The 21,753-nt window shown below is 48.7% G+C and overlaps 1 protein-coding gene across 1 annotated transcript in view; it reads left to right on the forward strand.

Moving 5' to 3' along the window:
* Positions 1 to 21,753, forward strand: part of DPYD (dihydropyrimidine dehydrogenase) — a 2,479,659-nt gene that overhangs the window by 1,866,076 nt on the left and 591,830 nt on the right. The window contains exon 18 of the mRNA XM_073643235.1: positions 21,006 to 21,125. Within this exon, the coding sequence (XP_073499336.1) occupies positions 21,006 to 21,125 (120 nt within the window). The remainder of the gene's footprint in view (positions 1 to 21,005; positions 21,126 to 21,753) is intronic.

Raw genomic sequence — 21,753 nt, forward strand, 5'->3', positions numbered from 1 at the left:
ACACCTTCGAACACCGTTAAAACCAATGGCAGGCAAACAAAAACACATAGAAACACATAGAAAACACCTTCAAAGGTGTCCAAAAGCTGACAAACTGCTCAGAAGACACAACTAACACATGGAAAAGTGACAAGTACATATAGTCATGCGAAAAGAAAAGAGGTGGAGGAGTAAAAGGAGGGGGAGACACAGATATAGGCATGTCATGCCCTTCTAAAATCCAAAAAGTGAGAAGCCGAGACGGCCAGTCCGCTCCTGCCCGTGCCACCTCCGTGTCGCCGGGTTTGTGCCAGAGCCGCGGTGAACCCTGACGGCCAGCCCCCCTCTCCCAATACTGGTGCCTGTCCGCTGGTGGGTCGAGAGAGCCCCCCTGTGGTGGAGGCAGCTCTAAGCTTTTTAATTTAAATTGTCCCTCTAATTTGAATGAATACACTTTAAATCCATTTACAAGGATCTATTGGAGGGCAAGTCTCATGCCAGCAGCCGCGTAATTCCAGCTCCAGTAGCGTCCACTAAAGCTGCTGCAGTTAAAAAGCTTTTATAAGGATCGAGCTCGGCTGTCCACCGCAAGGCATCCTAGTGCCAGTCCCAGCCCCTATGCCTTGGGGTGCCTCCTGATGCTCTTCACTAAGTATCCCGTGGTCCCGAAGCATTTCCTTTGAAAAAATTAAGTGTCCAAACTACAGGTGGTGTAGCTTGCTTAACAGCCGGGATAATCCGCTGACTAGCAGACACTGCTACTAGGCACAAAGTATTTCCTGGGCTAGATGCAGTTAAAAATTTGTAAGTAGATACTCTCGTTGGATGCTGAGAAAGCATTCCATAGAGTCTCCTGGCACGCCATATATGATTCTCTTAAAAAGCTTGGGGTAGGGGTCTAGGGGACCCTTTTATAGCCAAAATCACGGCCCTGTATCACAATACGTCACCTAGGCTGAAGATAAATGGAACTGTAGCACCGAGGGCTCGGTTGCTACAGACGTATTGCACCTCACCCAGAGGTGTGATATCTCACTCTCAGATAAGGATGGAGTGTGGATCAGGACCCGACACCTGCATGCATTACACCACATTGCCGTGGGGCAGGGCGACCAATATGCCCCTGAGATGGGCACGACAGTCCCTGTCCCTGGCTGGAGTGGGGGGAGGGAACACTGAGGAAGGGGAACCCTGCAGTGCAGGAGCAGGGAGGAAGCAGTTCCTGGGTGCATTGAGAAGGGAGTATAAAAGGTGGGCACCATCTTAGTTCAGTGCAGAGAAGTCTGAGCAGAAGTGGCAGGGAGCAGGGGCTCTGCATGAGCTCTGCTCCGGAGGCGGGCCTAGTAACAGAGGCCCAGGCCTGCAAGAGGGAGAAGGAAGGAAGAGGAGCGGAGAAGGCTCCAGGAACGAGGAATGAAGGGATCCCAGGGGTGCGGACGGGCGAGTCGCCACCGCACGCCCGAATCCACCTGCGTGGAGGGGTCAGGCCAAAGGGGGAGACCGGTCCCCGAACTAGTGGAGGCAGGAAACGACCCTCAGCTAGAAACCGGAGGCTCTGACATTTTATGTGGCGCAGCCCCTTGCTCCACCCGCTAGGAAGGCACCACATAGGGTCAGGGAAACTGGCGCCAAGTTTACCAAGAGGAGGCCCGAGGCAGCCGGACAGAAGTGTTGGTAAGAAAGGCCAGACAAAGGACACACAAAGGGGGTCCTGTGAAGCGCTCCAAAGTTATCTGGGAGTTGTCTGAGCCCCTCACCTGGTGAGCACAGTACGACATGGGCAGCCGTTACCTGCAGACGTGGTCTGGATAATAAGAACTGTGAGTAAAGGCCCTGAACTGCATCACTGACTCCGTGTCGTTACTGCTGCTGCCCTGCACCATCACCCCCATCCTCCGCATACACTGCCCTGAGGCTATACTCCTCCCGTGGGGAGTTATGCTACGCTCTGCTGCACCCACAACACCAGCCTTAGCGGTCTGCCCTGTAGCGGCGGTTCACTCTGACCGCAATCCACGGGTGGCATAGTCGGACATTTAAACATCAAAACCACATAAATAGTTCCGCCACTGGTTTGACCGCCCTGAGCCACGGAACCGGATCGCCGCCACGAAGACTACAACCACCAGCATCCACCAAAAAGGGTCCGGCTCCGGGTGTCCCAAGGCCCAGGGGGTGCGTCAGAACATTTTCATCACCTTTCACAATCACCAATGGGACAAGGCAGGGATGTCCTCTGTCCCCTCTCTTATACATCCTAGTGACGGAGCACCTGCTCTCATCAATTCGCCATAACCCCAATATTAGGTGGATTGAGGTGGGAGGCACCGAGTACAAGTGCTCTCTATTTGCTGATGATGTCCTAGTATATATCACTCAATCACATATATCCATCCATGCTGTTATGGCTGAAATAGATCACTTTGTTACATGGTAAAATTTTAAAATCAATGCAGCGAAGTCTGAGGCCCTCGATGTCTCCCTCCCTAAATCCATATAGGATTCCATCCAGTCCAACTTTCCCTTTGCCTGGCCCTCACAGGGTATCAAATACTTAGGAATTCCTATTCATAGAGACCTCTCCCATCTATGTTATCTTAATTTTGGGCCCTTTATTGAACAATTCCATACAGACCACGGTTGGCAAGTTAGAACTGTAAGATTCACTACGTGTACCACTGGTGTTTTGTGGAAAAGCACATGTACACCGCGTTCCAAATTATTATGCAAAAAGTGTTTAGGAGTGATAAGGGAAGAATTTGTTTGTTTGTCAGTTAAACTCATTGATGGTGATGTGTGTCAGGGCTCTTTATATCACTGTAAGCAATTGCAGACACCTGTGCTAATTAGTTTGGCAGGTGTGTCCAATGAAAGGCAAGACTACTTAAGAAGGCTCTCTCACATTATTAAGCAGCCTACATTTTCTGCCAAAATGGGAAAGAAAAAGGATGTGTCGGCTGCTGAGAAGCAACAAATTGTGGAGTGTTTAGGTCAAGGCATGACTACAATCAACATTGTGCGATGATCAGGATGAAGTGTCTTGGCAATCAAGAAGTATGTAGCTGATTCACAGTACACACGTGTGCGTGCTGATAAGGGCAAATTGAGGACTCTTTCCTACAGGCAATTACGTCAGGTTGAAAGAGCAGCGGCAAAAAAGCCTTGTCATAGCAGCAGACAAGTTTTTGAAGCTGCTTGTGCCTCCAACGTCCCCCGAACAACAAGATGCAGGGTCCTTCAGAGGTTTGCAGCTGTGCAAACGCCATCCTGTCGACCTCCTCTATCCACTTCACACAAGCAGAAACGGCTCCAGTGGGCCAAACATTACATGAAGACTGATTTCAAAACTGTTTTGTTCACGGATGAGTGCCGTGCAGCGCTCGATGGTCCAGATGAATGGAGTGGAGGATGGCTGGTTGATGGACACCCCACGCAAACACGGCTACAGCGCCAACAAGGAGGAGGTGGAGTAATGTTTTGGGCTGGAATCATGGGGAGAGAGATTGTCGGCCCCTTTAGGATCCCTGAAGGCGCTAAAGATGAACTCCATAATGTATGTGGATTTTCTCAAACAGCACTTCCTGCCATGGTTCAAGAAGAAGAACCGTGTATTTCACAGCAAGATCATTTTTCTGCATGATAATGCACCATCTCATGCTGCACATAAAACATCTGTATCTCTGGCTGATATGGGCATAAAAGGGGACAAACTTATGGTGTGACCCCCATGCTCCCCTGACCTCTACCCCATTCAGAACCTTTGGAGCATCATTAAAAGGAGTGTCTATGATGGCGGGAGGCAGTTCACATCTAAGCAACAGCTCTGGGAGGGTATTCTGTCCTCATGCAAAACAATTGAAGCAGAAACCATCCAAAACCTGACAAATTCAATGGACGAGAGAGTTCAGAAGCTCCTTTCGAACAAGGGGTCCTATGTGAAAATGTAACATCACCTAGAATAAAGTTTTGAGTTGAAAACTGTTTGATTTCAGTTTCTAACAACCTGCTAATGCTTATAATTTCAAAAATGACCATTTTTTTGGTCTTTATTAAAATGAAAAGGTTGATCGAAAAGTTTGGGGGATCTAAGAGTGTGGCAATCCAGTAGTCATGATTACTTCGAATTCTGACAATATGAGGGTCATGCTGCAGGTAGTGCAGCAAGAAGGCTCTTATGTGTCTTGCGCATCTCGGAGCCCCAAAATTATTTTCCGGGCTAGATGCAGCTAAAAATTATTTTTAATTTTAAATCTGGTGAAGCTTATTATAGATGGCCTAATAGGATCAGTGCTGCACACTGCTACAAAGCCCAAATTATTTTCCAGTCAAGATACAGATAAACATGATTAGTAATTTGAAAGCTTAAAACGGTTGGTAGGGTGATTTTAACCAATCATCAAGCTTTTACTCTCCCCAGGATGACACAGGGGTAGAAAAGTCGTTTCGGATCCATGATTTGTTCATCTTTATGAACGTGAGTCTGTCTACATTATCAGTGGAGAGCCGCGTGCGCTTATCTGTCAGCACACCACCAGCAGCGCTGAACACACGTTCAGACAGAACGCTGGCTGCGGGGCATGACAAGATCTCCAAAGCGTAAGTGGCTAGCTCCGGCCATTTATCCAGATTGGAAGCCCAAAAAGAGCAAGGGTCCAGTGACACAGTCGTGACTTCAATGTTTACTTGGAGATACTCCTGTACCATCGTCTCTAGGCGTTGACTATGTGTCAGACTTCTTGTCTCCTGTGGCCTTGCAAAGGATGGGCTAAAAAAGTGGTGAAATGATTCCGCAAAATTGATGTTACCACCAGATACTGTGGTTCTGTTACGGTTTGAGTGCTGAACACTTGACGGTCCCACGGTTGGCAAGTTGGAACTGTGAGATTCACTACGTGCACCACTGGTATTTTGTGGAAAAGCACATGTAAGATTCTGCAACAGTCTCTGCTGATACTCCTGCATGCGTGCATCCCTTTCTATGGCAGGAATAATTTCTGCAAATTTACTTTTGTACCGGGGATCTAACAGTGTGGCAACCCAGTAGTCAGGATTATTTCTAATTCTCACAATTCGAGGGTCATGTTGCAGGTAGTGCAGCAAGAAGGCACTCATGTGTGTTGCGCATCCAGGAGCACCAAGTCCCTGTTGTGTTGGTGGCGAGGTAACAATCATGCTTCCTTCCTCTGTCCTCTCCCCCCAACCTCGCACAACAGAAATGTGATCAAGGTCTCCCTCATCTGATGAGTCTTCCATCAGTTCGTCCTCCACTTCTTCCTGGGCTCCTGCACCTTCCTCACTAGTTTGGCTGCTACCATGCGCCCTGGTAAAATCATCTCCCCCACCCTCACATGCCTGCCGCCCTGGTGCTGCCGACCGTCTGGACCTTGCAGATGTTAGCCCTTCCGCATACAACTCCTCCTCCTCTACTTCCTCCACCTCCTCTTGTGCCACCACCTGTCTCCGAATTCTGTTTAACATGTGCTCCAGCATGTAAATCACCGGAATAGTCATGCTGATAATGGCATCGTCAGCACTAAACATCTTCGTCGCCATTTCAAAACTGTGCAGAAGGGTGCATAGGTCCCTGATCTGAGACCACTCCTCCAGCGTGATTTGCCCCACCTCTGAATCTTGTTGGCCCAGGCTATACGTCAGAACGTATTGCACCAGGGCTTGTCGGTGCTGCCACAGTCGCTGCAACATGTGCAGAGTTGAATTCCACCGGGTAGGCACATCGCATTTTAGCCGGTGAAGTGGCAGGCCCAACGACTTCTGTAGAGATGTAAGTCGCTGAGCTGCGGGATGCGAACGGCGGAAGTGAGCACACAGCGACCGTGCCCTCTGCAGAAGGCCATCTAGTCTGAGATAGTGGGCTAAAAATTGCTGGACAACCAAGTTCAACACGTGAGCCATACAAGGCACGTGTGTGACATTGCCCCGGCGAAGGGCCGCACCCAGGTTTGCAGCATTGTCGCACACGGCCTTCCCTGGTTTCAGGTCCAGTGGAGACAACCATTCATGAAATTGGTTCTCCAGAGCTGACCACAACTCCTCAGCTGTGTGACTCACATTTCCCAGACATTTCAATGTAAAAACCGCCTGATGACGTTGAGCCCTACTGCCAGCATAGTAAGGAGGTGTGCAGGATCCCTTCTGCGCAGTTAGAAAGCTTGTGGCATGACCAGACAGGCTTTGGGTGCTGGTGGAAGACCGAGAGGAGGTTGAGGAGGCAGAAGCAGTGGAGGAAAAATGACATAAAGAGGATTGACGCACAACTCGTGGGGACGGCAAGACTTGGACAGCAGCCCCATGTCCTGCTGTCACCATAGTTACCCAGTGCCCAGTCAGCGACATGTAACGCCCCTGTCCATGCCTACTCGTCCAAGTGTCTGTGGTGAAATGCACCCTGTCACACACAGAGTTTCTCAAAGAAGCGGTGATGTTGTGTGCGACATGCTGGTGGAGCGCAGGCACACCTTTCTTTGAGAAGTAGTGCCGACTGGGCATCTGGTACTGGGGCACTGCGACGGACATAAGGTCTCGAAAATCCTCTGTGTCCACCAGGCGGAAAGGCAGCATTTCTGTAGCCAAGAGCTTGCAGATGGTGAAATTCAACCTCTTAGCTTTCTCATGGCTAGGAGGAAATGGTCTTTTACTTGTCCACATCTGAGGGACCGAGGGCTGGCTATTGTGCTTAGACGGGGTTGATAAGGGTGTCCCCGGCAAACTGCCGGTCTGTGAGGAAGATGCAGGCGGACATGTTAGGTTGCCTTGATCCAAAGGTGGTGCTATCGATGTCGGACAGCGCTCAAGACCAGCTGGTGTTACCACCTCCAAAGAAAATGATGACCTGCCAATCACGCTGGCTGTTGCGGGTAAAGAGGTGGCAGGTCTGCGCCCCAAAACAGGTGTGACTGCTGTCCCCCCAGTCACAGAGGATGAAGAGGCCGCGGATGCACAAGATATGGCAGACGGTGGTTGGCCCGGCCGGCTAGACCGCATTGTAGCACACTGAGCTTCCCACTGCAACTTATGCTTCATGTCCATGTGCCGGTTCATGCATGAAGTACTCAAACTATGTATTTTTTGGCCTCTACTTAGCTTTTGCTGATAAATGTTACAGATAACACGAGTTGGGTCATCTTTATCGATCTGAAAAAATGCCCAGGCTATGCAAGGCTTAGCACCCATGCGACCTGAAGAGCCACCACGACTTGTGGTGAGAGGCAGAGTTGTGTTTGAGGATGCAGTTGTTGACGTGCTTCCAGTACTACGTCTCTGTCCAGGAAGGCGCAACCTGACCTCGTCGTCACTAGCATCTTCCTCCACCTCCTCTGCTGACCTCATCTCTTGGCTGACTGTGGGTTGACAGTAAGTGGGATCTCCGACCTCATCATCATCACCCTGTGCGTTATCACACCCGTCGTCCTCAGAGCCAACCTGTTCCTGCCCTGACAAAAAACTAAAGTTGTCGCTCCAATCAGGTATTTGAGTCTTATCATCGTCTTCCTCATTGTCTCCACCAACAGGAGTTACAGTTTGGGAATGAGGGTCTACATTATGGTCAGAACCTTCTGCGTCTGGTCCTGGATCCGACTCATAAAGATTCTGGGCATCAGTGCAGATAATTTCCTCGTCTGGATTCACAGAAGCGCTGGAGTCGACCTCTGATTCCCAGGCTATAGTATGAGTAAACAGCTCTGCAGACTCAACCATCTGTTCTACCTCATACTCAGACGGGCAGCTGGAGATTTGGGAGCTGTGAGGAAGCAAGTGCGATTTGGGTGACACCTTTGAGGACTGGAGTATTTGTGATGTTGAAGTTGATGTGGAGGAGAGCCCACTTAAAGGAGCACTTGATATCCGTTGAAGCACCTGCTGTTTTTGTGCCTCATCTGGAATTTGTAGCGATTGGCGTGGCCATAAGAAAGGGATCTTATCACATTGTCCGCTAAAAGAAGTAGACATTTTAGTTTGGCTGGAAGATGGTCTTTCTTCTGCACCTACCCCACGGACACAACCTTTTTTCCCCTTCCCAACACGCCTATTCCCCTTTCCACCAGCAGCAGGCCTTTTTCCACTCATTTTGGTGGTTAACTAATTCACAACTCTGGAGTTGTTTGCACAAAAAAACAATGGATGGTAACCGAGCAGAGCTGAGTGGCCAAACTGTGGTATTAGGCCAAAACTATTGGCTGGGTTAGATGCAGAAAAAAATTATTTTTAATTTGCAACCTGATGGAGGTCAGTATAGATGGACTAATAGACCAAGTCCCACACACTGCTAGAAGCCCAAATATTTTTTCAGAGCTAGATGCAGAAAAAAATTATTTTTAATTTGCAACCTGATGGAGGTCAGTATAGATGGACTAATAGACCAAGTCCCACACACCGCTAGAAGCCCAAATATTTTTTCAGAGCTAGATGCGAAAAAAATTATATTCAATTTGCAACCTGCTGGACGTCAGTATAGAAGGACTAATAGAACAAGTCCCACACACTGCTAGAAGCCCAAATATTTTTTCAGAGCTAAATGAAGAAAAAAATTATTTTTAATTTGCAACCTGATGGAGGTCAGTATAGATGGACTAAGAGACCAAGTCCCACACACTGCTAGAAGCCCAAATATTTTTTCAGAGCTAGATGCAGAAAAAAATTATTTTTAAATTTGCAACCTCATGGAGGTCAGTATAGATGGACTAATAGACGAAGTCCCACACACCGCTAGAAGCCCAAATATTTTTTCAGAGCTAGATGCAGAAATTTTTTTTATTCAATTTGCAACCTGATGGAGGTCAGTATAGATGGACTAATAGACCAAGTCCCACACACTGCTAGAAGCCCAAATATTTTTTCAGAGCTAGATGCAGAAAAAAATTATTTTTAATTTGCAACCTGATGGAGGTCAGTATAGATGGACTAATAGAACAAGTCCCACAAGCTGCTAGAAGCCCAAATATTTTTTCAGAGATAAATGAAGAAAAAAATTATTTTTAATTTGCAACCTGATGGAGGTCAGTATAGATGGACTAATAGACCAAGTCCCACACACTGCTAGAAGCCCAAATATTTTTTCAGAGCTAGATGCAGAAAAAAATTATATTCAGTTTGCAACCTGATGGAGGTCAGTATAGATGGACTAATAGAATGATGCTATGCCCAAAAGATTTTACTTCACTAGGTGCAGTAAAAAAATTGGTATTCTATACACAGGTGGTATATCTTGCAACACAGATAGGCTACTCCACTGACTAACACACTCTGCAATAGGCCAAAAAGGATTAGCTTTGCTAGATTCAGCCAAATGCTGTGAAAAAAACTTGCACAGCACTGGCACAGACCTGCCTGGCAAAAACTGATAGGAACTGATGTAACCTAGTCCTGAAAAGGACTCCAATTACAATTAGTCTTTACTCCCACAATCTATCTATTTAAGAGCACAGACCTGCCTGATAAAAGTCGTAGGAAATGCTGTAACCTAGTCCTTAAAAGGACTGCAATCACAACTATTCCCTACTCCCAAGCTATCTGTATATTTGTGCGAAAATTGGCTTGAAATTAACAAGGTATAGCGCACACAGCAACAGCGGTGCCGTCTAACACGCAGCTGCAGCAGTGAGAAAATGGTGGCGACGGGGAAAATGGCTTGGTCTTATAGGGCAAGGACATGTGACATACACTGCCAATCACACATGCCCTTGCTTGTGTGAAAAAAAGCACTTCGCTCCGTGTGTGCGCTGCTGATAGGCTGACAGATTGCACCTCCCCACTGCAAATGCGGGAAAGAGAAAAAAAAATGGAGATCTTCATTGTTCCTGCAGAGATCCATCCCCTGCCCCTCCCCCCGCCCCGCTGTACACTCAAACTGCGTATTAACATTAATTTTCATCATTACTGAGAAAAAATCCAGTTATGATTTTGGTGCACGAACAGTTATCGAACATAACCTCGAACAGCCGAATTTTTCTCAAATTGTTCGTGTTCGCCGACCGGCTCGAACACCGCCCAAAACAGCTCGAATTTGAGATTGGCGAACAGTTCGAGTAGAACAACGCTCATCTCTACTCTCTACACCCTATCACTGATGGACACAGACATAAGAGGGCCCCTAATCAAGTATAGTATATTGGGACCTTTTATAGTCCATTAGCTCATAATAATGCACAATTTCACCTGCTTTGGAGGTAGAAATGGGCCCCCTTACCTCTTAGACTCCTGTGCAGCTGCACAGGTTGAACCAGTGTTATGTCCACCCTTGTGTCTCCCGGATCTTGAAACATCAGGAGATTTTCTGACTCTGGTGTCTGAGAAATCTCTCAAAAAAAGCCCTCACACATTAGACAAAACTCAAATGAAGTGGTCAATTTCGATCATAAGAAATGAACATCAGATGATTTGGTAAAACAAACCAATCCATCAACTAGTGTTCTTAATTAAAACACTGGTAGGACATTTTGTATTTTCTTTAACCAATTATCATCACTAGCTCCTAGAAATGAGCAGATCTGACAGAATTCAAATTCACTATATCGCATAGATTTTCCCTAGAAATACTATTTTCGGCAAAGTTATTCTCCATAAATTGAATGTTCTCTATTATGTCCTGAGGTCACTTCAGACCCCAGAATATAATAAATGAAAAAGATGTAAAAAGAAAAAAAACTCATATTCACCACTCACCCATCCAGCTGCTCTATTCTACCTGCTGCTGTCCAATTCTCTGTGCCTCTGTCTCATGACATTCTCTACTGAGTGACTTTGTGGGGCCTGCTAACGGTCATAAATCCTAACCTACAGTGGTGAATGCTAAGCCAGGACTTCCAGTCACAGGCCCCAGAGGTCATTGTGTAGTGTCCTCCAGGGCCTGCCTTCAGCTGGAAGCCCCAGCCCAGAATGAACACTGGGTCAGAGACGCGGCACGATGGAGGTGCGGAGACCAGTACAGAGAACAGGAAGTGGGGGGGTGGCCGGAGAAGTGAATGGTTAAGTGAATGTTTTTTTTTCAATTTTAACTTTTAAAATACTTGTACTCACCTCTCTAGCTGTCCCTGCTGCTCTCTAACCGCTGTCCGGCGCTCTGCACCTCACCAGTCTGGTGTTCATTCTACGCCAAGAATTCCAGCCATGAGCAGGCACACAGCCTGAAGTCCCAGCCTAGAGTGAACACTGGGCCAGAGATGCAGCTTGAAGGGACAGCATCTGGAAAGGTGAGTGTTGAGGAGTTTTTTTCTCTGTCAACATGTTGGCCGCCAATTTGCTGAATTTTTGCAGAGCGATTTACAAAAAATTCAGAGTGCGGATTTTTTCAAAATTTGTGTAGAATTATTTTCCACGCGGTTATATTTGCTGATTTCTTCTAGCTTCATCATCGGCAGAAAAATGCAATATTGGACTATGTAGTCTGTGATATGTTTAGGGACATTGATGAACAATTGTCTGCTGCTCCATTGCCATCAAATGTTTATGGATGTGTGACACCCCAGGGGTCTGGTTGCCACAGTGATAGAGATATTATGTCTGAGAGCAGGTGGGAGGTCCTTTGGTCAGGGATCCTGTGCATGCCACACCTCCTGCCCAGTCTTGGGAGGGGAAGAACTTCCCCTGTATAAACCCGGGGCTGAGGCAGGGTGAGTCAGACAAGGAGAGTGGAGAAGAGAAGCAGCATAGGAAACAGCAGAGTTACAAGGAGTCAGGGGCTGGCAGCTACAGAGCTCGCCCTGACTAAGAAGATTCTTTACCGGACCCGGAGTCCGAGGCTGTGGGGACTAACTCCTACCCAGCAGCAGAATCCGTCAGGCAGGGGATTTCAGGTCCTCTGGCCCAGAAGCCCGAAGGCACGGTCACACGCGTGGGACCAGCACCGCCATCGTGGAGCGGAAGCCATTAGAAGGCCCCGAGTCACCGGCCATACGGGTGAGCACCACACGGTACACTCAGGGACGTGGGCTACTTACATCAGCTTCTAGCAAGGTAGCCAGAAGAGTACAGTCAGTTTGGGAGGCCTACAACTACGCCTGGCCAGGGGAGATCCCATCTGCTCAAGGACTGACCAGGCCCCGTTCGCTAGCAAGTACTCCGGGAGGGTCTATCGTTGTTACCAGTAAAGACCCTGAACTACACCGTACCGTCTCTGAGTGGTTCCTGCTACCCCCATCATCCACGTCGGCTGCCCTGAGACCATACCCCTCCCGTTGGGGGTTATACTATCACGCTGCATAATCCTACCATCGGCCTCAGCGGTCTGCCCCGCAGCAGCAGCTCCCTGGCTGCACTCAACGGGTGGCGTAGTCATCAACTATTTACTACTAGTAGACTGCCGTCCAGTTTGACTCCCTGGGCACGGACCGGGTCACCGCCACGAGACTACAACCCTCCACGGATCCGGCTCCGGGTAAGCTCCCGCGTGCGCACCGCAGCGCGACACAGGCCCAGGGGCGCGTCAACTTTGGCGTAGTCGGCAGGATTTCGTGCCCGCAACCACCGGGTACTGCGTGCCTGAAAAGCAAAGACTGTTCAAACTTACCAGTGGTGAAGATTCCCGCTATCCGTGGAGGTTTCGCGCCATCCGGCGCCATCTTCGACCTTCTTCCCGCCATCCATGGAGTTTTCCCGCCATTGGACGCCATCTTGAGGACGCCGCGCGGGAAGAAGAGGGGCGTGGACTCCGAAAGCGCGCGAGAACTGAAGCCCCGCCTCACGTCCGGACGTTGCGTAAGGTCCTGGAAGGAGCCCAGCAGACGCCGACGTCACAGGAGCGCGACGGAAGGTCCTCAACCCTGACGATCCACTGCGGAGCCGCGGCCTACGGAAGAGGATCATCGCAAGGTAGGCCACGGTCCACTAGGGGGGAGGAAGATGTCGGATACGGAGGAGAGCTTCACTGCCTCAACCCCCGCCAGCGCTACCGCTGCTGCAGTTATGCCCTTCACCATGCCCTATATCCCGGGAGCAGCTTGGCTACCCCAGTACTCAGGGGAGTCACATACCCTGCATGACTTTAGAGAAAAGCTGGATAGCCTCTTCCAGGTGTACCCCCTCACAGAAGAGCAAAAAGTGAGCATCCTGGTGGCCCAACTAACAGGGGCAGCCAAAAGGGAAGTAAAATCCTGGCCACCTGGGAGGAAGACTGTCGCAGGGATACTAACCCGGCTGAAGGACACCTTTGATACCCGCACCTCAGCCGAGATTAAGCTTAGATTCTACGGGTGCAAGCAGCGAGCGCATGAGAGTATAAGGGACTATGCACTAAACCTACAAGAGGCCCTGAGGGCCATAAAGCAGACCGACCCTGATGGGGTGGGAAACGAGGACAGGCTGTTGACTGAACAATTTATAGAGGGTTTATATTGCAATGCCCACCGAACCCAGTTGCGGGCAATGGCCTTACAGGATCCCCATCTGGACTTTGCACAGTTCAAGGACAGAGCCATCCGGGTGCTCCGAGAACCGGCACCAGGTGGCGTTGTGACCCACAGACGCCCCACTACCACTTACTACCAGGAGGCGGCGCCCTTGTCAGCAGGGCCTGTGGGAGCTGATGCGCAGGCTTTGGACAATGACCCGGCTCCAGACCTACACCATCAGGTCCAAGAGCTAGCTAAGAGCGTTGCTGCGCTAACCCGAACTGTGCAGTCTTTACAGGTTTCCACCCCAGGGAAGATCCAGCTGGCATCCGGACCGGAGGACATCCCGTGGCGTCGACCAAGGAGGACCCCACCGGCCAGAGGAAGACCCAGTGACCGATACAGTGAGGACGGACGACCCATCTGCCGCCGCTACAATCAACCCGGACATATGGCAAGGTACTGTTCTTTAAACGGGCACAACCTGGGGTAGAGGGCCAACCCCCAGGAAAAAGATCACCAGGCCCATCGAACTGGCGCGACAGATATGTGGGAGGACGTCCAGTCTTGCCTGTGGTACTGGATGGCATTCCCATGAGTGCCCTACTGGACACCGGGTCACAGGTCACCACCATCCCGTATGTGCTCTTCAAGCAGTACTGGAATGACTCGGATATTACCCGCTACCCCGACGACGACTTGAGTATCATCGCCAGCAATGGTCAGCCCGTGCCACAGATCGGATTTAAAGAGGTGACCATCAAAATTGGTAGAGTCGAACTGGCCGCACAGGGACTGATCATTGTAGATATTGATAAACATGAGAGTCACCCAAAAATAACTCTAGGAACTAATGTAATTGAAAATTGTCTTGCAGAGGTGATTTTCCTTTTACAGCAGGTTGCCAAGAATGCCAGCTCCGGCGAGCAGCGGGTGCTCCAGAAAGAGATCCGGGCACTGATGCAACGGCAACAAGTGGAACTCTCCGGCGGTGAGATTGGTAGCGTAAGAATGTGTGACCCTTTTCCTATTGCCATGCCCCCAAAAAGTGAAATGATGATTTGGTGCCGGGCAGCTATTGGTCTGAGAGGTAGAGATTACCAGGCAATGGTAGAACCAGTTTACTCAGACAGTAGGCCCACCATTTTGACAGCACGGGGGGTCGTCAATGTACGCCATGGGAGGGTGCCCGTTCGCATAATAAATATCGGGGAGAGGGAAGTGTACCTGCCCCGGTATGCCACGCTAGCCAAATTATATATCACTAATCAAAATTCTATACAATCTGTGGAACCCTTGCCTCCATCTCACCCGGAGGAAGGTAACGGCTCTAGGAAAGACATGGAGGACTGGTGTCAGCAACTACATCTGGGTACTGACTCCACTCCCTCACATCAGAAACAAGGAGTCTATCGGGTGGTTCAAGAGTATGAGAGAGTGTTTAGTAAACACCCGTTAGACTTCGGGCGAGTCAAGGGGGTAGAACATCGCATCCCCACGGGAGATCATCCTCCCATAAAAGAGAGGTATCGACCCGTACCCCCTGCACATTACCAACACGCCAAGGGGATGCTTAGAGACATGAAGGAGGCTGGGGTAATCCGGGATAGTTGTAGCCCCTGGGCAGCCCCATTAGTTTTAGTCAAAAAGAAAGACAACACCATGAGGATGTGTGTAGATTACCGGAAAATCAACCGTATCACACACAAGGATGCGTACCCCTTACCAAGGATAGAGGAGTCATTGGCTGCTTTAAGATCTGCTAACTTCTTCTCTACCTTGGATCTCACTAGCGGGTACTGGCAGGTTCCTGTAGCAGAGGCGGACCGGGAGAAGACCGCATTCACCACCCCGATGGGACTTAGCGAGTTCACCTGCATGCCGTTCGGACTCTGCAACGCACCAGGAACCTTCCAACGCCTAATGGAGTGTTGTCTGGGCCACAGAAACTTCGAGACGGTCCTGTTGTACCTGGACGATGTCATCGTATATTCCAAGACGTATGAGGACCACCTGAAACACCTGGCGGAAGTGTTCGAGGCTCTGGCGAGTTACGGCCTAAAGGTGAAACCCTCCAAGTGTCACCTCCTGAAACCAAAGGTGCAGTACCTGGGACACGTAGTGAGCGCGGACGGAGTGGCTCCCGACCCTGATAAAATCACCGCAATTAAGGAATGGCCAAGCCCCTCAAGCGTAAAAGAAGTGCGGCAGTTCCTCGGGTTGGTAGGCTACTACCGAAGGTTTATTCCCGGTTTCACCAAAAAGGCAGCACCTATGCAGGACCTCCTGATAGGCCAGTCCCGGAAGGCCAAGAACCAGAAGCCGCCCTTCAAATGGGAAGAGCTGGAAGAAGAGTCCTTCCGCCAGCTGAAGATGGCCCTCACGGCGGACGAAATCCTGGCGTACCCGGATTATAGCCAGCCCTTTATCCTCTACACCGACGCCAGTAACATCGGGCTAGGAGCCGTACTGTCCCAGATCCAGCAGGGGAAGGAACGAGTAATTGCCTACGCCAGCCGAAAACTGCGACCCACCGAAAGGAACCCCGAGAATTACAGCTCATTTAAGTTAGAGCTCCTGGCTGTAGTATGGGCAATCACTGAGCGCTTTAAGCATTACCTCGCTTCTTCCCGGTTCACCGTGTACACGGATAACAACCCGCTGACACACCTGGACACGGCAAGACTCGGTGCCCTGGAGCAGAGGTGGATGGCCCGTCTGTCCAACTACGAGTTCACAATTAAATACCGGGCAGGACGCTCCAATACCAACGCGGACGCCCTGTCCAGGATGCCCAACCTGCCGGACGGAGGAGAAGATCCGGAGGGACTGGAAGAAGTTGAACTCCCTGCGTTCCACCGTCATGGGACTATTCAGTATTCCCACCGGGTAAGGAGTAAGCAGGCTGCTACGTTGAACCCCTTACCCCACTACAACTGGGCGGAAACGCAAGACAGCGACCCTGCCGTCCGACTGGTGAAGGAGATGCTGACTCGGCCGGAGGCTCGCCTTGAACCAGACGCTCCGGAGGAAGCCAAACAACTATGGGCAGAGAAGAGTCGACTGTTCCTTTACAAAGGGAAGTTGTGCCGCAGAATGGTTAACTCCCGGACGCATGAATTACTCTGGCAAGTAGTGGTGCCACGAAGAGACGCAGCCATGGTGATGGAGGCATACCACGACGGAGCTGGACACTTTGGGTGGAAAAAGCTGGAGTTCCTGCTGCGCGAGCGGTTCCACTGGGTAGGCATGAGGGGAACCATCGAGAAGTGGTGCAGAGATTGTGGCCCGTGCAACCTGAGAAGGAAGGACCGAGCCAGCCAGAAGACTCCCCTGCAGTCCATCGTCACCCGGCAACCGTTGGAACTGGTAGCCTTGGATCATGTAAAATTGACCCCAAGCAGAAGTGGCTACGTCTACGCGTTAACCATCGTGGATTATTACTCCCGTTTCTTGGTTGTCGTCCCCGTCAAGGACTTAACGGCTCAAACAGCAGCTAGAGCCTTCCAGCAGCACTTCTGCCGTCCACACGGGTACCCGGACCAAGTGCTGACGGACCAGGGACCTGCCTTTGAAGCGGAGGTCTTTCAGGAATTCTGCAATCTGTATGGCTGCCGGAAGATAAGGACGACACCCTACCATCCGCAGACTAATGGACTTTGTGAAAAAATGAACCAGGTGGTAATGGATCTTCTAAAAACGTTGCCCCTGGAAGAACGCAGTCTGTGGCCTGAAAAGTTGCCCGATCTGGTGGACCTATACAACCACATCCCGGTAGGTTCCACCAACTGTACCCCGGCTTACCTAATGAGGGCAAGACCTGGTAAGTTACCTGTTGACCTGGAAATGGGAGTCCTGACCCCCGAGGACACTTCACCAGAAACAGACTGGGACACAGAGAGGCAGCAGCAGTACCGGAGAGTACAGGAGAGCGTGGAGCGAAGTCTCTGTCAGGCTAGGGAAAGACAAGAGAAAACTTACAACCAGTATGCTCCCGCTGTTCCCCTGGTACCCGGAGAGCAGGTCTTGAAGAGGAAGAGACGGCTCCACAAGTTGGACGACCAGTGGGAGAAGGACCCGTACACCGTACTGCCCTCAAGCCATGAGAACCCGAAGGTCTGTACCATCAGTAAAGACGGAGGGGAAACCACAGCCATTGTATCCCGGGACCACCTGAAGAAGTGTCCCGAACAACTGAGGAACCCTGAAGAGGAACAAGAAGACCATCGACCCGTGGAAGAAAGGGAAGATATGGTTAGTACCGTGCTCGGGGACTTTCCTCAGTCTTGGACCCAAGTCAATGGTGCAGTTGTGGTACCCGTACTCACCTTCCTCCAACCATCATCCCAAGAACCTACGGAGCAACGGGTAGAGCTGGAAGAACAGCCGGTCCAGGAGGCAGAAGACTCCACACAAGCAGAACAGGAGAATCAACCCTCTGCTTATAGTGAGCCTGCCGTACCCCTAGTGAGACAAAGAGCCGGTAGACAGCTGCCCAGTTTACCCTTGACAGCTCCTACACCCTGTAGTTCAGGGCCAGACAGTCAGCTCCGTAGGTCCACTCGGGCCACTAGAGGCCAGTTACCCGCACGCTGGAGAATTTAAAGTGTATAAATTGTTTTATTTACGTTTTTCTGTGTCTTGTTGCTTGTGTATAATTTTGTGTTTCTAGTTATTTTTAGGAAACCTTGGTGGATTTACCGGGAATCCTTGTATATAGTTGGAGCGTAACCCAGGATGGACTAGAGACTGTTAAGGACTCGGGGTAGGACAGACCCCTACCTGGTTACGTCTCCCTGTGTTGGTGAAATGGACACCTTTGCTTTTCTTCAAAGACTGCATCCGGTTGCGGACACGCCGTAACCATCTTATGTGTTTTTCTTATAGTATTGTTATTGTTATACTTTGTTATGTTTTTCTAAATGTGTTTAGTCCCGGAGTACTAAATTTCACTAGGGGGGAATGTGACACCCCAGGGGTCTGGTTGCCACAGTGATAGAGATATTATGTCTGAGAGCAGGTGGGAGGTCCTTTGGTCAGGGATCCTGTGCATGCCACACCTCCTGCCCAGTCTTGGGAGGGGAAGAACTTCCCCTGTATAAACCCGGGGCTGAGGCAGGGTGAGTCAGACAAGGAGAGTGGAGAAGAGAAGCAGCATAGGAAACAGCAGAGTTACAAGGAGTCAGGGGCTGGCAGCTACAGAGCTCGCCCTGACTAAGAAGATTCTTTACCGGACCCGGAGTCCGAGGCTGTGGGGACTAACTCCTACCCAGCAGCAGAATCCGTCAGGCAGGGGATTTCAGGTCCTCTGGCCCAGAAGCCCGAAGGCACGGTCACACGCGTGGGACCAGCACCGCCATCGTGGAGCGGAAGCCATTAGAAGGCCCCGAGTCACCGGCCATACGGGTGAGCACCACACGGTACACTCAGGGACGTGGGCTACTTACATCAGCTTCTAGCAAGGTAGCCAGAAGAGTACAGTCAGTTTGGGAGGCCTACAACTACGCCTGGCCAGGGGAGATCCCATCTGCTCAAGGACTGACCAGGCCCCGTTCGCTAGCATGTACTCCGGGAGGGTCTATCGTTGTTACCAGTAAAGACCCTGAACTACACCGTACCGTCTCTGAGTGGTTCCTGCTACCCCCATCATCCACGTCGGCTGCCCTGAGACCATACCCCTCCCGTTGGGGGTTATACTATCACGCTGCATAATCCTACCATCGGCCTCAGCGGTCTGCCCCGCAGCAGCAGCTCCCTGGCTGCACTCAACGGGTGGTGTAGTCATCAACTATTTACTACTAGTAGACTGCCGTCCAGTTTGACTCCCTGGGCACGGACCGGGTCACCGCCACGAGACTACAACCCTCCACGGATCCGGCTCCGGGTAAGCTCCCGCGTGCGCACCGCAGCGCGACACAGGCCCAGGGGCGCGTCAGATGCCTTTATTCGAAGAGTCTCCTAGACAATCTAGAAGTGTCTAACCTCCAATTTATGCTTCTCTTCTTAAATAAGTCTAAATAGTTTTATATCAATATTACTAAAGGGAAAAGAGAGAATAGCAAATACATTTTTGTTTTTTTATTGTTTGTCATTTTTTACTGCATATGGGAACAATTTTAGTTACCAGTAATCTTGAATAAGCAGAATATCAATGATTCCTCACTCCCACCAATCTACTTTTTCCTAAGGCAATGTATACCAACCATGGTACAGTACATGGTTTTACTTTGAACCTAGTTAGGGGCTCCTAGATGACGACAACAGCAGCAGCATTTTTGCAATAGATATGATGTACTACAGGTTGAAGGTTTGCTTTCAGGAAGGGAAGTTTTGTTCAGTGACACTTTCATGAAAAAAAGTTTAGAAAACAATGATGCTTTAAGCTATGATCAGTGGTCTTCTCTCTCCCTATAGAATGTAAGCTTTTATGGTCATCAGGATCCTTTCTCTCTCTCCTATAAAATTTAAGCTCTTATGGGTAGGGGCGAACATATTATTGGGGCAATGTGTGTAGTCTCATAGGGGCCCAATAGGTAATGGGCTCATTTCCACCTCCAAAGTAGGTGGAATTGAACATTATGGTGAGCTATTGGGCTGCAAAGGGCCCATATACTGTTCTTGCACAGAGGCCCTCTTCTGTCTGTGTCTGCCAGTGGTCAGTGGGGTTCTCTCTTTCTTCTCCCACACGCGTATTTTCTGAGCAATTACAAGCTTTGCAATTTTGAGATTTACGTAAATTGAAAATCCAATTTTGAGGGAAAATTCGGCAAAGTAAGTGAATTTGACTTTCAAAAGTTCCGCTCATCTCTATCTAGTAGGATAGATTTTTTCTATCTTCTGCTGTCTAAACCTGGAACGCCTCTTATAGTAAGGTGCAGTATATTGTATTTAAACAATTGAAACATAAAATTATGCTTTGTCTACACTATGAACAAAAGTCAGCAAAGTCAAAAGGTTCATAGTGTAATGATGAAAAAAAAAAGATTCACCATTACCTGGGCGCCTGTCTTTTGTCTATCTTTGTGTGTTTTGCGCCTTTTTTTTGTTTGCACCAAATTCATTATTCTGTTTGCACCTTTTTTGAAGTCTATTTTATATGTGCTCATCTTTTTTTTCCAATTTGTGGGTGGAGTTTAGCAATTTCAAATATTTTTGGCTTATTTGTCAATTGCGACTTTTTAAAAAGTCGATAAATTTGACGCAACTTCACTCTAGTTCCCTCCCCCTGGTGTATCACGCCAAATATCATAGTGTACATCATGCACCTATGTCTTCACCGCATAGTGTAGTATGCCAAAATTTAGGGCATTTTTGTGACTTTTGGAGCAAAATTACGTGTACCATTTTGATGAATTTGGAACTAAAAATAGCATCTAATAGCACAAAACTAAAAAGGAGAGAAACATGAAAATGATGAATCGGAGTTTCTGTATGTGTAAATATAATTATTATTAATAGTTATATTATTATTATTATTATTATTAATGATTAGTTTTGGACTTTTTGGGCAAAATGTACATTAAATAGAAGAATTAAACTGAAATTTTTTGTTGTTGCGTCTCTTAATAGGAGAACTCAGACATTTTCATTTTGTTAACATGATACATCAACAAACCTTTCTGAAAGAGCAAAATATAACTTTCCATGACATGATATTAATGGGTTAAAAATGCTATTTCGCAGGTGATGCAGATGGTGTTACTGCAACTAATACAGTGTCAGGACTGATGGGACTCAAAGCAGATGGAACACCATGGCCTGCAGTCGGAAGAGAGAGCAGGACCACATATGGTGGAGTGTCTGGTAGGTGTTGCCCTTTATGTTATAAACTCTCCTTAAAGGCTGTTAAAGCCACAGGGGGTCCATGTTAGAAGCTCAGATGGCATGTTCACTGTAGAATACAATTCTCTGAGCACAATCTTGATCATTGTGTTTCTAATAACTGTGACAGATTGAACATATTGAGTGTGAAGAATCTAATGTTGCCCTTTACTTAACAGTAGAGCCCAGCAGTGTAATACAGGAGTAAGGTCACTAAGAAAGAGTCAATTCATGACCTACTTCTCTCATACAGTTTTTTATGTATTACACTCTGCATCTTACACTGGAAAGTACTTTTTGCCATTTAGGTACAAAATTCTAGTCGATGCAATTGATTAGAAATTTTTCAGAAATAACAAAAAATAAGAAATATATGATAAGAAAAAGAAATCAGAACATGTAAAAGGAAAGATTCAGTTGTTTTCTATTGAAAATCATTAATAATACAAAATTCATCAATGAAATTAATAAATGCAGTCAACATAATTTTAAGCTCCTGAGATCCGTTGCAATATTAATACAAGATGGACAGGCCTTTGTTCTCTAAACAGGCAAAACACTATAGGAAACCAGGGAAATACTGTTGATGGACCAAGTCTCTTGTCTTTCT

This window comes from Phyllobates terribilis, unplaced genomic scaffold (assembly GCF_046119375.1).
Source record: "Phyllobates terribilis strain yellow unplaced genomic scaffold, ASM4611937v1 Scaffold_8__6_contigs__length_399053987, whole genome shotgun sequence".
Lineage (NCBI taxonomy): Eukaryota > Metazoa > Chordata > Amphibia > Anura > Dendrobatidae > Phyllobates > Phyllobates terribilis.